Source organism: Phaenicophaeus curvirostris, chromosome 8 (assembly GCF_032191515.1).
Source record: "Phaenicophaeus curvirostris isolate KB17595 chromosome 8, BPBGC_Pcur_1.0, whole genome shotgun sequence".
Lineage (NCBI taxonomy): Eukaryota > Metazoa > Chordata > Aves > Cuculiformes > Cuculidae > Phaenicophaeus > Phaenicophaeus curvirostris.
This window is the reverse complement of record NC_091399.1, coordinates 16735863-16751498: the sequence shown is the minus strand read 5'-3', so window position 1 is coordinate 16751498 and position 15636 is coordinate 16735863. Positions and strand designations below refer to the sequence as shown.

General features: G+C 58.3%; 1 protein-coding gene across 1 annotated transcript; it reads right to left on the bottom strand.

Moving 5' to 3' along the window:
- Positions 1–7284: 7284 nt before the first annotated feature.
- Positions 7285–15243, bottom strand: LOC138723325 (cell division cycle protein 20 homolog). Its single transcript, XM_069862272.1, has 11 exons — positions 15235–15243; positions 14988–15105; positions 11436–11584; positions 10271–10367; positions 9781–9909; positions 9212–9408; positions 8770–8864; positions 8337–8568; positions 8102–8227; positions 7814–7931; positions 7285–7463 (listed from the first exon to the last, which is right to left on the bottom strand). The coding sequence occupies exons 1-11, from the start codon at positions 15241–15243 to the stop codon at positions 7285–7287; spliced, it is 1449 nt and encodes a 482-aa protein (XP_069718373.1).
- Positions 15244–15636: the final 393 nt, after the last annotated feature.

The following is a 15636-nucleotide window of genomic DNA, read 5'->3' as shown; positions in this document are numbered from 1 at the left end:
CTTTTCCCGTCACAGAAGCAGCCTCTTAATTAAAGCCCACGTATGTTCCTTTGCAGTTTTGCATGCGAAACCCTCCCCTGTTGTCCAGAGCAGGAGAGGCAATTCCTGAGAGCTGTCCCAGAAACGGGGCCCACGCCGCCTCTGGTCACTCGGAGTGGAGCTGGGCTACTGGCAGCCACCAGCGGGTCCTGGTCTGGACGCAGGAGGGAAGGCAGCCCAGGCGTGTGACGTGAAGCGGGTTGCGCATGGTTCCAGAAGCCTCTGGTTTTTTGGAAAGGGAAAAATATAGAGCGTAAGGAGCAGTGGCTGAGGGAACATGGGTGTCATCCCTTCCCCTTCACAGGGCCAGATGCACCTTGACACCCTAGAGCCTGGTCTTTCAATCCATCACCTCCGCAGCAAGGACAGACATAAACGTCCCCGTCCTCAAACCAAACAGGCAGGAGGACGGCGCAGGGTGAGCCTGGAAACGGGAAGGGGCTCAGTGTACAGGCAGGTTCTCCTGGGACAGGGGAACAAGCTGGGTCCCGTGTGCAGCCCCGGGCGTGAGATTTCACTCACACACAAACGCACACAGGTAACCAAGGATTTTGTCCCTAGTTCTGAGCTGAGAGGAAAGGGAAGAGGAGGAAGGGGCAGCCTTCATGGCCTGGCACTTCCCTGCAAGGTCCATCAGCTCTCTAGAGGGAAGGGAGGCTGTGCTGCTCCCGCTTCCGCTGGGGGTGCGGCAGGACAAGAGCTCAGCTGAGGGGCATCCGAAGCGTGAGAAGCGATCCATTGAACCAGCTCCCACCGAGCTGACAAGGGGGAATCCGGCTCACGTTGTATTTAACCAACCCCTCGGCTCCCTGGAGTCGCCTCCTCAACACTCGGAGCTCCCATAATACTCTCTCTGCGAGTGCTTGCCGGCTTTTTCACAGCAAGGGCACCGCGCAAACCAGGCCCCTCACAAGTGGCTGGGAAGTGGAAAAAATCCCCCCCTTCGCGTCTCTCTGCTCACACGAGCATCTGAGCTCCAGGGGCATCCTCACGTACCAGTCATAGAATCATAGAATTATAGAATAACCAGGTTGGAAGAGACCCACTGGATCATCGAGTCCAACCATTCCTATCAAACACTAAACCATGTCCCTTAGCACCTCATCCACCCGTGCCTTAAACACCTCCAGGGAAGGTGACTCAACCCCCTCCCTGGGCAGCCTGTTCCAGTGCCCAATTGATGGATGGTTACGAACCAGAGGACATTTAATGAGCACCCCAAGCACTGAGCAGCTTATGCTAAATGAAACAAAGGCACCTTAGCATAAGGCCTCACAGCTTTTGCACCACAATTAAAGCTAACTTTGCAGAAGCAGCAGCTGCTGTAAATGACACACTCTCTTCAAGGTTTCTCTTTGCAACAATAGAGAGTCGTTCTACCCTAGACGCCTCTCATTTCTCAGGGGAAGCTTTCCTCGGTAGTCCTTGACTTGTTACTTTGTAGTCTATCAATTTGTAGACTGAAATGCTCACACAGCTATTTCTCATGGGAAAACATAATAATGTATTGTAACTAATGATTACTTGTTGCAAATGGAGAATTGTCAAATCAGCTTGTAAAACAATGGCTTGCTTCAGCAAGTAGGGTATAAAATGTGTTGGGAACTTCGATTAAATGGCTTCACTTGGATCATATTGATCACTGCGTGTTGTCCCATATTTTCTTCCGTCACCCAATGACCCTTTCTGTGAAGAATTTTTTCCTAATGTCCAGCCTAAATCTCCCCTGGCGGAGCTTGAGGCCATTCCCTCTCGTCCTGTCCCCCGTCACTTGGGAGAAGAGGCCAGCACCCTCCTCTCTACAACCTCCTTTCAGGTAGTTGGAGAGAGCAATGAGGTCTCCCCTCAGCCTCCTCTTCTCCAGGCTAAACAACCCCAGCTCTCTCAGCTGCTCCTCCTAAGACCTCTTCTCCAGCCCCTTCCCCAGCTGGTTATAAAACCTGGTGATTCTGTGTGTGATTCTGTGTGCGTGAAGAGCAGCGGAGATGCTGAGACCCCACGGAGCTGTAGGGGGAGGAGGTAAGGAGTAACAGCAGGGGACGAGGAGTGCAATGCTACTAGGAAAGGACACCAAGAATGTACTCGGGCACTGCTGTTCTTTAATGTTTGCTTTGTCTCGATCCCTGGAACTGGCCAAGCCTTGACTCCTGAGAGACTTCCTTGGAAACACGTTTCTGAAAGGAAAACTAAACAACAAAGCAAATCCATTAAAAATTCCATGGAGTTAAAACATGCCCAAGGTATCACATCCATAAGAAAGTTCATCTCCCCTCCCGCTTTGATGTCAAAGAGACAGGACGCACGGAAGGACTAAGGGAAGAAGTTTTAATCGCCATTCTTTCTCCTTCTCCACACTGACCCACGCTGTGGATCCAGCTGGGAAAGGACACTAGGGAATGCTTTCACCCACAACAAACGTGCAGCCTAAGGAACCACTGTCACACCCTCCGGGCAAGACCACTGGGTCAGCAGTGTTCACACAACTCCTGGAGACAGCAGGAGAGCCCTGGGCTGGAAACACAAAAGGTCTGTAGCCTCTCACAGTGAAGGCACTTGGAACGTTATTTCTTTCCTAGCCTGAAATCAGTGACCCTAAATAGATCTTCTGGAGTGCAACAGGGAACGCTCACTTACAAGGGAGACAAAGTCAGTTACAGTGACCTCCTGGATATTGAGCCTGTCCCACATCTCAAAATCAGACAAAATTACTTTCTCTCAAAACCAGACCACGCTCAGCAATTCTTTCTGCCCTGAGCCGGAGTCAAGGTAACAGCCTCCCTGCTCGGCCTCTGCCAAACACACTGGACAAATCCCTCGGATGTGCCCAGGCGGAGAGAGCCCTGCCGGCACAGGCGGGAAATGAGGTGCCCTCAAATATTGCCTCCCTCTCGGCCTGGGAGAGCAGACTGAGTCGCTCTAACAGGTCTGTGTCAGTGGCACGTTGGGGATTCCAGAGCTGAACACAGGGCTCCAGGTGGGGTCTCACCAGAGCGGAGCAGAGGGCCGCAGTCACCTCCCTCGCCGGTCCCACTGCACAGAACATCTCTGCCACAGCCACTGCTCCCTCTGTGGGGACAAAAGAGGATGAATCCCAGCAGTTAATTTTCCACTCAGTAAGTCACCGACACAGAACAATCCAGTTCCACGCCCTGCCGAGGGCAGGGACACCTCCCACTGGATCACGTGGCTCGAAACCCCTTCCAACCTGGCCTTGAACACCTCCAGGGATGGGACACCCACCACTTCCCTGGGCAACCGGGGCCAGGGCCTCACCACCCAAAGCACCAAGAATTTCTTCCTACTGCCTAATCGAAATCGTCCCCCCTCCAATTTACAGCCATCCCCCCTTGTACTGTCACTCCACGCCCCTGTAAAGAGTCCCTCCCCAGCTTTCCCAGAGCCCCTTTCAGTTCTGGAAGCTGCTCTAGGGTCTCCCCAGAGCCTTCTCTCCTCCAGGCTGAACAACCCCGACTCTCTCAGCCTGTCCTCACAGCAGAGCTGCTCCAGCCCTCGCATCATCTTTGTAGCCCTCGTCCAGACTCGCTCTAACAGGTCTGTGTCACTGGCATGTTGGGGATTCCAGAGCTGAACACAGGGCTCCAGGTGGGGTCTCACCGGAGCGGAGCAGAGGGCCGCAGTCACCTCCCTCGCCGGTCCCACTGCACAGAACATCTCTGCCACAGCCACTGCTCCCTCTGTGGGGACAAAAGAGAGTAAATCCCAGCAGTTCATTTTCCACTCGCTAAGGTCACCAGCATCAGAAGCACAAGGATTTTCAGTTCTTGCAAACAGAGAAGCTTCCTACATCCCTTTCGGCAACAGCAGTTGCCCTGCGTCCAAGGAAGCTCTAGGCATCTGTGTAAGGCAATGATGCACCATGGACCTCCAGAAGCCATAAGCACAGATCCAGACTGGGGGGGAATTCTCTATGATTTTTCAGATCCATCATCTGGACTCGCTCTAACAGGTCTGTGTCAGTGGCACGTTGGGGATTCCAGAGCTGAACACAGGGCTCCAGGTGGGGTCTCACCAGAGCGGAGCAGAGGGCTGGAATCCCCTCCCTCGCCGGTCCCACTGCTTTGGACGCAGCCCAGGACACCGTTGGCTTCTGGGCTGCAGGCGCATCCATCACCAGAGCTTCTCATCCCATGGCGTTTCTTGGGGGCTGAGGTCAGAATTGACACAAACAACCCATAGCTGCTTCCTTCAGGACAAGCTTTGAAGCAGATCTTCATTCAGTCTGGTTCAACACAGAACACCACATGCTGTCTCCAGATACCTCTGATCCAAAGAGGTTTCTCAGGTCTTCTAAATCCAGAGAGGGGACAGGAGCGCCTTTGATCTCTGGAAGGAGAAGACCGTACACTTGAATCCAATTACAGCACTCGCTCTGGGAAGACCTAACAGAAAATTATTACTAAGGGAAGAAAAAAAGAGCCGTTCAAATATTCCCTCATCAGTTAAACAACCTGTCACTGGCTGATCACTGCCACCAACCGATTCCTTCTGGCCAGCACAGAACACCTCTGCCACAGCCACTGCTCCCTCTGCGGGGAGAAAGGAGGATAAATCCCAGGAGTTAATTTTTCACTCCCTAAGGTAACCCACAACAGAGGCACAGGGATTTTCCATTCCTACAGAGAAGCTTCCTACATCCCTGGAAGCAACAGCAGTTGCCCGGTGCTGAAGGAGCTTTAGGCGTCTGCGCAAAGGAATGTTGCGCCAAGGACCCTCGGCAGGGCGAAGCCTGTCAGAGCACACTCTAGGAGCCCCAGAAAAGCAGAGTTTGTAAGTGAGCTGAGGGGAGTGGGAACTCCTGTTATCCAAGAGCTGTACATTTCTCCTACCCGATTTCCTGACCCCATGCAGAAGGAGGACTTACTTACCACCCCTCTGGCTAAAAGTTCCCTCCCGTTCTGGCCTTTAACCCTCTGTGGAAACAACCTCTGAAAGTCGCCTGCATCCATACACCAAACGCAGACACGGGCGAAAACCCACCTCCTTGCTTTTCAAATGTCAGTCCCTGGTTCTTCTCTGCAGTTTTCTCTGGAGAGGCTTCCCGGGCTCAAGGACGGTTCTCCACTCCCAACTCGGCGCTGACTCGACTCGCATGGAACGGATCCACCTGTTGATTCCTTCGACCTGGAGCTGCGTGTTGTTTTCAGCACCTGAAAGGGTCCCTTCCAGCTTTCTGGAACTTCCGCTCTCCCACGGCTTGATGTCGACGGAGTCTCCGGGCTGGAAGGGGCGTCCTGGAGAATCTAAAGCGAGAGGCTCAGGACACGTTACGCACCGCCCCAGGTCATTCACTCTTTTACCCGACAACAGCAGAGAAGATTTTAGCTCTGTTTCTCCTTCCAGCACCACGTCTCGAGGAAAAAGGGTCATTTGATAAGGCCTCCCAAACACTGATTCATACAGACTGCTCTTTGTCTCAGCTCTCGGCTGTAGCCTTGTTCTTAGCACAGCCAGTACAAGAGCTCGAGGCCACCACAAAGAAGTCTCCTCACAAATTTTACCCTTTTCCCTCTGCAGAGTTTGATTCACCCTTTCCACCTTCCCACTACTCTGGGGGCTCCAGGGCGGGTGCAGGGCCCATTTTATTCCTCGGACTCGGCTCAGCTCTTGTACAATCCCCGCCAGAAAGCGAGGACCTCTAGCTGACAACAGACCTATGGCAATTCCAAACCTTGGTCAAATTCCCTACAAGGAGGTTTGAGTCACCTCTCTTGCTTTGACGGTGCTGCAGGGCAATGCCTCTGGCCAGCCTCAAAATGTGGCTCCTGGTCCCCACAGGTCCCGGGATCCGCCCTGTCTGGGCAGCTCAGAGAAATCTCTCTGCCAGGGATCACCGGGGGCATTTCCTCTGCGAGCAACTCCTAGGGGAGGGCGCTTGAGAGGGACGGGATTATTTTTCAAACAGATTTCAGGCCTCCCCACAATGGATTTAGCAAGCCTGCTCATCCTCACGCTAACTACTTGTCCCCTTAAATCATCGATGACAGCCTCTGCTCCCCAGTGAGTTTCTTGATGCTTTTTCTCAATGAATTTTAGCACTACCAGGGAGAAACTACAGCCTCTTTTGTAGGGGTCACCATCCACCCCCTCTCGTTTGCTGTTGCCCTCACTGATTTTGCCAGTTCCAGATCAGCATCGCTAGAAATGGCACTTGAGAGGGACGGGATTATTGTTCAAACGCATTCGCATCCCCCCACAACGGATATTCAGATCCCTCTCCACAGAAGGGATTAATACCAAGATACCTTTTCCTGCTGCCCTCGAGCTGCTCGCTCTGCCAGTCCACTACATACCTTCATCGGGGACTTTCCCACCCGAGGAGCCTTGCGATGCATTAACGCCGCTTCTCTCCGTTGCCCGACGTCTTCCCGCAACTGCAGGATTTCTTCTCGGTGCTTGACGGGGGATCCTCGTGCAGTTAACACTCCTCTTCCTTTCCACGTTGCCCCACGGGCACGGACCAACCCCAAAGCGTATTTGGAGGCCATCCATCTATTTACCTTCTGAAAGCTGTCCTGATACGGTAATTCCCCTGTTACCTTTACCCCTAGAAAGGCAGCTGCATTTCCTCCCGTAGCTGTTTTCAGCTCCTTGAATCAGGAGCACTGGTGTCGCCGCTGCCCGCAGGCCCTGGCCACCCCCGGCTCACGTTATTCAATTCCTTAGAAAAGGACCCACCGGTCCCCACACGAGCAGCCCTTCCCCAGAGGCCTTAAGGGCCTTCTAGAGAGCCTTTACCACAAGTCCGTCACGAGGTATCCCCAGGCGACACCATCAGCCGTTCCCAGGAGGTCTCTCAGCTCCCACACGCCTCTGGGCTCGGCGGTTCGGCAGACGCTTCCCTGCGATCGCTCCCGAGTCGCTGACGTCCCAGCCGTCACCCCAGGGCTGTCTCTGTGAGCAGCACGCAGGGCGCAGGGCGCTGCAACCTCCTCGGCGCGCAGGAAGGCAGGGGACCCAGGCTTGGAGACCGTCCTGCTGGGACACCGCGGGACTCGTCCTCCGCATCCACGCTGGGCTTGCTCCCATCAGCCACGGCCTTCTCTTCCAGCAGACTCCATAAAAAAGACAAAGGAAAGCACTTGGTTAATTTTAAAACCTTAATTAACATTTATTAACATTTAAACTACGTACAGGGGAAACCATTGAAACTATGTACAGGGGAAACCATTGAAACTATGTACAGGGGAAACCAGGTTTCCCCGCTCCCCCCCCACCCCCATGCCCTCATCGTATGGCCTGGCGAATGAAGCTGCTCTGGACTCTGTCTGCCTTCTCTCTCTCCTTCTTCCTGATGGGATCCACCGCAAAGCAGCGCCAGAGTCGCAGCGTTTCATCCGCAGCAGCCGAGGCCACTGTTTCGCCATCGGGGCTCAGAGCCATGCTCAAGACTCTCGCCGTGTGACCTGAAGAGGAGGTGTGCGCTCAGGGACGGGCCGCTCGGCGCACGCCCCGCTCCCTCTGCTTCTGCCACCACGCTCACATTTACTGCGTGGGCCCCGGGAACCCCAGCAGCTCGCAGAGCTGGCCCCGCACCGGGCTGCAGCAGCAGGAATTCACAGCCCAGGCGGGCATTTGCACCAACAGCGTTCCTTCAGCAGCCCCCAGGAGGGCCTCCCTCGAGCAGCACACGCCTCTGCTCAGCAGCCCGCACCAGCCGAGCTCCAGCTCGGGCCACCGCTCCGCTCCACCCAAGGATCACGTCTCCTTCAGCCGCCAGCAGCCCTCCCTGCCCCAGGCAAAGGGCCCTGCCTACCTTGCAGCTCAGTGACCTTGGACATGGCTGGATACTTCCAGATCACCAGCTGATTCTTTGCGGAGCCGTGGCCCGAAATGAGCTCCTTGTAGGTGGTCGACCACACGATGGAACAGACCTGGCAGGAGGCGGCAATGCAGGGAAGACGAGCTGCTCGTGCCGATGCTCAGCACCCCGAGAGGAGCACGGCCCCCTCCTCGGCCCTGCCTCGGGGCCTCAGGAGCCAGCAGCTCCGCTCAGGCGTCCCACCACAAGCTGTTTACATCCAAGCCGACGCTCACGTCTCACCTGGGAGCGGGCATCGATATTGCCCAGGCAGGTGCCAGAAGACACGTTCCAGAGGCGGATGCGTTTGTCGCCGCCTCCGCCTCCAGTGGCCAGAACGCTGGGCTGCCACGGACACCACGCCACAGCCTGCCAGAAGAGGGGTCAGCCTGAGGCGTGCAACGAGCACCCTGCGCGCAGGCAGTGCCGCACGGCTGCCTCGCACACAAACGCGAGCCCACAGCTGCCCCGCGCTCACCTTGACAGCACCCTGGTGCTGACGGAAGCTCTGCGCTGGAGCAAATCCTCCACGGCCCCCCTGGCTGCTCGGCCAGATGTTCACCACGTGGTCGTCACCACCACTGGCGAGGAAGCGGCCGTTTGGAGACCACTTGAGGCCACACACCTCCCGCGTGTGACCAGCAAGCGTGGCCACCTGGTGCTGAGCGACTCTGACGTCGTGGTGCTGGATGCAGCCGCTGCGAGCCCCGCTGCAGAGAGAAGGCTCACAGGGTCAGGCTGCACACAGTGCTGGGAAAAGCCATCCTGGCGCTGGGGCAGGACGGCTGCACCTGCCGCAGGGTTTCACACCGGTGCTGCCGGCAGATCCGGGCTCTTGGCGTGAGCCGAGCACATCCACAAGGATCTGCACCAGCTCCGCTCCGCCCTTCCAACCCCACCCACTGCTTTACCTGGACAGGATGTAGCTGTTCCAGCTGAGACACCCGACACGGGACACGTGGCTGCTCAGCGTGCGGACACGTTTCCGACGCTCCACGTCCCACAGCTAGGGAAGCAGAACAACAAGTTCTCCAGAGGGCCAGGAAACGCCAGCCCCGTTGCTTTGCCCTACAAACCGCAGCGCGCAGGCTCTGCCATTCAGCCTGCTCACTCTGGGAGCAGGGAACTATTTGTATCTCCTGCCCGCAGAACGGAAGGAGAACGCCAGGGGTCAGGAACCCCAAACCCAAGCTCTGCCTCACTGCCGCAGCTGCTCACTGCCGGAGGACATCTCCAGCCCACACCAGGCAAGTCGGAGCGCGTTGCATCCTTCTAGCGCCAGCCAAGCCTTCGTCCCAAGGCCCCACAGCTCCAGCAACCCCTAAACAGCTCCAGCTCGACTCCTGCACTCACCTGGACCTCACCGTTGCTCAAGCCAACAGCCAGGCAGCTGCCTCCGTTACCCCACGACACAGACGAAACGTAATCAGCTACGTGCTCCGTCTCCATGAGGTTGATGATCTCCCCAGAGACGTGGTGCCACAGGTAGACAGTGGTGTCCAGAGCCAGCGCCAGGAGGTTTTGAGAGCTCCAGTCCAGGAGATTCAGATCTACCGTTTGGAAGAGCAATGCAATGCAGGCCACCCTGCGCTGCCCTGGAGAGCCCTGCCCTTCACCGGTGCTCATCATAGAATCATAGAATAACCAGGTTGGAAGAGACCCACCGGATCACCGAGTCCAACCCTATTCCACCTCCACCAGGTATGCGTGTCCCCCAGCCCCAGTCCAAGCCACCTGCCCAGCACTCGGGACCACTGCTCCTACAAGGCTTCACCCCAGAAGTGGTCCATGCCAGCCCGAGGGCAGAAGAGACCGAAACAGCCCAGGCAGAGCTCCAGTCCCTCAGACCACGCTGGCCTAGGAACCGCACTGCGCTACACAACGATCTCAATGCCCAGCACGCGACATCGCAGCCCACTTACAATAGTCATCACGGATGTCTGGGGCATCCAGGACCCCCTCTGGCGCGCAGGGAATGTATCTGCCCTTCCTCCTGCCGCACCCAGGCATCACCTCGTGCCCGCAGAGCGCTGTGACGTTGTTCTGAAAGCCTGTGTGCAGAGAAACACTTCTGTTAACCGGAGGTCCCGTTTCCTCCCAGCTAAGCCCTGCTCACCCGAGGAGAAATCCCTCCCGGGGAAAATGCAGCCCTGAGAGCAGAGCCACGCTCAGAGGAATGCAGGGCGCTAACAGCACTGCCGGGGTGAACTGCTGAACCAGCTCTGGTAAATCAGTTCTCTGGAGCTGTCACACAGCCCCTCAGCCGCTGGACACCTAAGGATTAGGGAGAGCCCGGTGTGCACAGCAGCTCCCAGAAGCCGGTCGATGCCTCCAAATGCGGAGCCTCTGTGCCGCTGTTCCCCTCCCCAGGGCTCTCCAGCCGAGTCGACTCACCCAGAGCCTGTCCCTCACCTGCCGCAGGGCTCGGAGCCTTTCCACTGAGGCTCAGGATCTTTGCCTCTTCCACATCGAAGCCGTTCAGCCTCACTGCCCAGGCTTTCTGGCGCGCCTGTCAAGGCAGGTCGAACAGGACACGTGACCCCAAAGCGACCAACGGAGGATTCCATCCCATCTACGTCACCCTCGCTTTGAAACCCAAAGACCACGAGGGTCGGCCCCCTCCTCTGTGACGGCCGCTGAGGACCTCGTCTCTCTGTTTGCCCCCGACCCTGGACCCGCGTGTTCCTGACTCCAGTTCCTGAGCTCAGCTCCCTCCTGGCTGTGGAGCCATTCCCTCGATTCTGCTCTGCAGGATCTGTGGTGACGTTGAGTCATCGAGGGCGCGATCTCAGATATTTGTGTATATATATATATTACCACTCCTAATAAGATCAATAACCGTTATTATTATTATTATTGTAATTTTAATTAAAGCTGCGGTTTTAGTTTCCAACTCACAAGTCTCTTTCCTCTCATTTCCCTTTCCCCCTTTCCAGGGGTGTGGGGAGTGGAGGGATTTGGGAGCGCAACTGCACGGTTTTAGCTGCTGAAATCAGCCGGGCTGGGGCTAACCCGTGACACAGCTCCAAGGGGTTTTTCCTCAGACACCAGCAAGCTCTCCTGCTCACATCTGAGCACAGAAGAGCGGCCAGGTCAGTGTCTCACGGCCAGCGGACAAAGCCACAGCCACAAGGAACCAAATGCTTCCTACAGAGATTTCAGAACCCAGCAGACACGTTCCAGAGCGGCTCCCCACGCAGACATTGTGCTGGAACAGCTCCCGCCAGCAGTGTCCCTGGGCACAGGCTCACAGCCTAGGAGCTCTGTACCCTGGGCCGATGAGGCTTTAAAACGGAGCAAAGCTGTGTTTGGCTCCCACAAGGGCCAGAGGCTCTTCCCAGGGACACGACCCTACAGAACAGCTTCACTCAGGGTCCCGCGTCCCCGTTCCATTCCCAGGCCCTACAGCTCCAACCTCATCCCCGGCTCCTCAAGGGCAGAGCTGGAGGCAGCGGCGCTCGGGGCTGTCAGCCTCACGCAACCACGCGACACAACTTACAGTTTGCTTCCCTGGGAAAGGCCGCGAGGGCGTTTGGGAGGGAGCAGCGCAGTCCCTGCAACTCAGCAACACGCTCACCTTCTTGGTGGGTGACACCAAGGCAGGGTCCTGCTCTTGGCTCAGGAGGAACTTGGCCACCTCCATCCTCAGAGCGCGACGGCTGGGAATGTAGCGATCTGGCCGAGCGGTCGTTTGGCTCCTCTGCATTTTGGATCCTCGTTTACCTGCACTCACATGCATCAATATTGTCTGACAGCTACGCAAGAGCCCAGAGGAGAGCCCTCCCGAGGCAGCCAAGCCGGCGCTTTGCCACATCCCCCCTCGCAGACGAGCGGGACTCCCAGCGCTCGTGCCATCCAAAGCCCAACTCGCTCGTAGCTCTGCCCCCCGTCTAACGCACCAGTTAGAGGCTGCCGAGCTCTGTGCCCCCGGCCTCCAGAGCCCCTCGGCTCCCCGCACCCCCCTCTGCCACCGCTCCCCGCTCACCGGCTGCGCCGCACCACATCGCGCTGGAGCTGCGGCTGATGGGGCTGAGCCCGGGGCTGAGCTCTGCTGGGCCTCGGGGATCGCCGGGAGCGGCTGCAGCAGCGCCGCGGGGATCACTGCAGGGATCGCCTTGGGAATCGCCTCGGGAATCGCCTCAGGAATCGCCTCGAGAATCGCTTCGGGAATCGCCTCGAGCGGAAGGGTCGCCTCGAGCATCAACTGCACGTGGGACGCAGGCGAGGGCGTCAGCGCAGGCAGCAACGGGACTGGGCTGCAGCCTGGCTGCCAGGGCCCTGGGCTGATCCTCAGCACCCTCAGCACTGAGGCCTCCTCTGGCCCGGCCTCTCCCTCTGCCCCCCTTCTCCTGCCCCTTCCCTCTCCCCTCTTTCTCTCTCTCTCCCATCCCTCCTCTCCCTCTCCCCTCTCTCCCTCCCACCCTGCTCTCCCTCTCTTCCCTCCTCCTCTCCCTTTCTTTCCCTCTGCACAGCTCCTCTAGGACCCCACGAATCCCTCTAGGAACAGCAGAACCCCTCTGGAGACCCCCAGGACCCCTTTGGGACCCCCAAACCCCTAGAGGGAACTTCCAGAATCCTCTAGGCACCCCCGCAAGACACCCATAGGACACCCCAGAACCCCTCTAGGGACCCCAGGACCCCTCTGGAGTCCCCCAGGACCCCGTTAGGACCTCCTAGAACACCCCGGGGACCCAGAACCCCTCTAGGGCTCAACAGAACCCCTTTAGGGAACTCCAGGCCGCCTCTCGAGCTCCCCTGCAACAAGGTGGGGATCAAAGGGGAAAAGAGCGCCCCCCCAGCTCAGTGCCGCCGCCGTGTGGCCGCATCGCGGTACTGCAGGAAGGGCTGCAAGAGTCTCTTCCACAAGCTGCTCCTTCTCCCTTTTTCCCACCCCAATTCCCCCAGGCGGGAACCCCAGACGGGTCCTGGGGGGTCCTGCAGGGGTTTTTGGGGTTCTATAGGGGTTCTGTGGGTCCCTAGAGGGGTCCTTGGCATCACTAAATGGGTCCCGAGGCTCTAGGGGGCTCCTAGGGATCCCTAGGGGGGCCCTGGAGGTGGTGGAGAGGTCCTTCAGGGGGTTCCTAGAGGGGTCCTGAGGAGTCCTAGCGGGGTCCTGGGGGGCTCTAGAGGGGTCCTGAAGGACATAGAGGCATCCTAGTGGTCCCTAGAGGGGTCCTGGGGGTCCCGAGACGGGGCCGGGGGGGGTCCTAGAAGGGGCCTGGGGGGCTCCAGAGGGATCCTGGGGGTCGTGGAGAGGTCCTGGGGGGTCCCTAGAGGGGTCCTGGGGGTCCTAGATGGGTCCTGGGAGGCACGTGAGGCCACTCCCCTTTCCTCCTCCCCCCTCTCCCCCCATTCTCCTCCCCTGCCCCTTCTCCTCTCTCTCCCCTTCCCTCCCCTCCCTCTCTCCCCCTCTCCGCGCCCCTCCCCGCCTCCCCCGGACCCGCCGCTCGCTGCCTCCCCCAGACCCGCTGCCGCCCGAACCTCCGCGATGCGGTTGGAGCTCCCGCAGCCCCGACGGCGGTTGGACCCGCGCGGACGCGGCTCCGATTGGCTGGGGCGGGGACGGGCCCCTCCCATTGGCTGCGGCGGGGACGGGCCCCTCCCATTGGCTGCGGCGGGGACGGGCCCCTCCCATTGGCTGCGGCGGGGACGGGCCCCTCCCATTGGCTGCGGCGGGGACGGGCCCCTCCCATTGGCTGCGGCGGGGCCTGGGGGCGGGGCTAGGGCGAAGCCCTAAGGGTGTTGGGGGGAACTGGGGGGCTGGAGGGGGAAGAGAGTCGTGGGGGGTCAAGGTGCTGGTGGGGTTTACAGGGCCCCCTCTAGGGACTCCAGGACCCCTCTAGAACCCCCAAAACACCTAGAGTGAAGCCCAGAACTCCCCTGGAGCTGCCCAAGCCCTCTCTATGTCTCCCCAGAAGCACTCTAAGGATGCAAAGACCCCTATAGGGAATCCCAGGACCCCTCTGGAGCTGCCCAAGCCCTCTCTATGACCCCTCAGAACCCTCTAGAGACCCCAGAACCCCTCTAGCAACTCCTCAGGTCCCCTCTAGGATCCCCCAAATCCCTCGAGGGACACCAGGACCCCTCTGGGGCCCCCCAGGACCCCTTCAGGACCCCCAAAAGCCCACAGGGAAGCCCAGGAATCCTCTAGGCCCCCCCCTCCCCCAGGGCCTCTCTAGGACCCCCCATAACCCGTGTAGGGACCCCAGGATCCTTATAGGGAAGGCCAGGACCCCTCTGGAGACACAACTCCCCCCCTCACCAGGACCCCTCTAGGGTCCGGGGAAGGTCATAGAAGTATCCCGGGGTGTTCTAGAGGAGTCTTGGGGGTCCCTAGAGGGGTCCTGGGGATCTTTACATGGGTTCTGGGGGTCACTACATGGGTCTTGGTTGTCCCTTGAGGGGTCCTGCGGGGATCTAGAGGGGATTTGGGGGTTCCTAGAGGGATTCAGGGGGGCCCTGGGGGGCCCTAGAGGGGTTCTGGGATCCCTAAAGAAATCCTGCAGGTTCCTAGAGGGGCCCTGGGGGGGGTCTTAGAAGGATCCTAGGGGATTCCAGAGGGGTCTTGGGGAATCCCTAGAGGGTTCCTGGGGGTCCTTAAAGGGGTTCTGGGGGTCCCTAGAGGGGTGCTGGTTGTCCCTGGAGTGGTCCTGTGAGGATCTCGAGGGGACTTGGGGCTTCTTAGAAGGATTCAGGGTATCCTGCGGGGGCCTAGAGGGCTTCTGGGGGTTCTAGAGGGATGCTCGGGGGTTCTAGAGGAGTCCTGGGGTCCCTCGAGGGGCTCTAGAGGGGTCTCGAGGAGCCTTAGAGTTATTTGGGCGGTTCTGGGGACCCCTAGAGTCATCACGGGGGTTCTGGAGGGGTCCTATGCATCCCTAGATGATTTCTAGGCGTCCTTAAAGGAGTTCTGGGGGTCCTAGAGGGGTCCTGGGGGCCCCTAGGGGCCTGCTGCATGGTTCTAGCGGGGTCCCATAAGGCTCTAGGAAGGTCTTAGAATGATTCAGGGGGTCCTGGGGAGACCTAGAGTCATCCTGGAGAGTCGAGAGGCATCTTGGGGGTCTGTAAAGGGGTCCTGGAGGTGCTAGAGGTGTCCTGGTGGTCCCTAGAGGGGTTCTTGACATCACTAAATGGGTCCTGGGTGGCTGTTTAGACGTCCTGTGGGTGCTGGTGGCTTTAGAGGGATCCTGGGTGTCTCTAGAGGGGTCCTGGTTGTCCCAAGAGGGGTCCTTCGGGGCTCGTGAGGGATTCTGGGGGACCCCGTGGGGGCCCTAGAGGGCTCTATAGGGGTCGCTAGAGGGGCCCTGGAGAGGTCCTACGGGGCCCCTAGAGGGGTCCTGAGGAGTCCTAAAGGGGTCCTGGGGGGCTCTAGACCTCGCCCAGTCCATCCACGCCAGAGCCCGGGAGCTGGATCACAGCCCTTACCCTTCACGGACACGCAGGACAGAGTGAGATTACGCAGGGAGATCGTTAAGAAAAGATTTTATCCCAAATTTCTTGTGCGGTTAGTTCTGCAGGCACTTTTCTTGTTGTGTGTGTCTATCATGGGTAATAGAAAGTGTGATCGGTGGTGGGAAAGATACAGGAAGAGAAGGAGAGAGAAAAGGTTTAAGGAGCAGACAATACACTCGGAGATGCGTCCCGATCCAATATCAGGGAGGGTTCTTAAACGATCCCAAGAGACCAAGATTAAGGCACAAACGAGGTCAGATGCCGTACAATCTTGTGAGCTTTATTTTAACAACTGACAACAGCGACAGGACAGAGAGGAAAAGAAAGGA

Excerpts from the sequence above, each read along its gene's own strand:
- LOC138723325 (XM_069862272.1), bottom strand. Across the intron at positions 8,569-8,769 it reads AACAGCTACATCCTGTCCAG|CGGGGCTCGCAGCGGCTGCA; the intron begins GTAAAGCAGTGG and ends TTCTCTCTGCAG. Across the intron at positions 8,228-8,336 it reads AGCACCAGGGTGCTGTCAAG|GCTGTGGCGTGGTGTCCGTG; the intron begins GTGAGCGCGGGG and ends CTCTTCTGGCAG.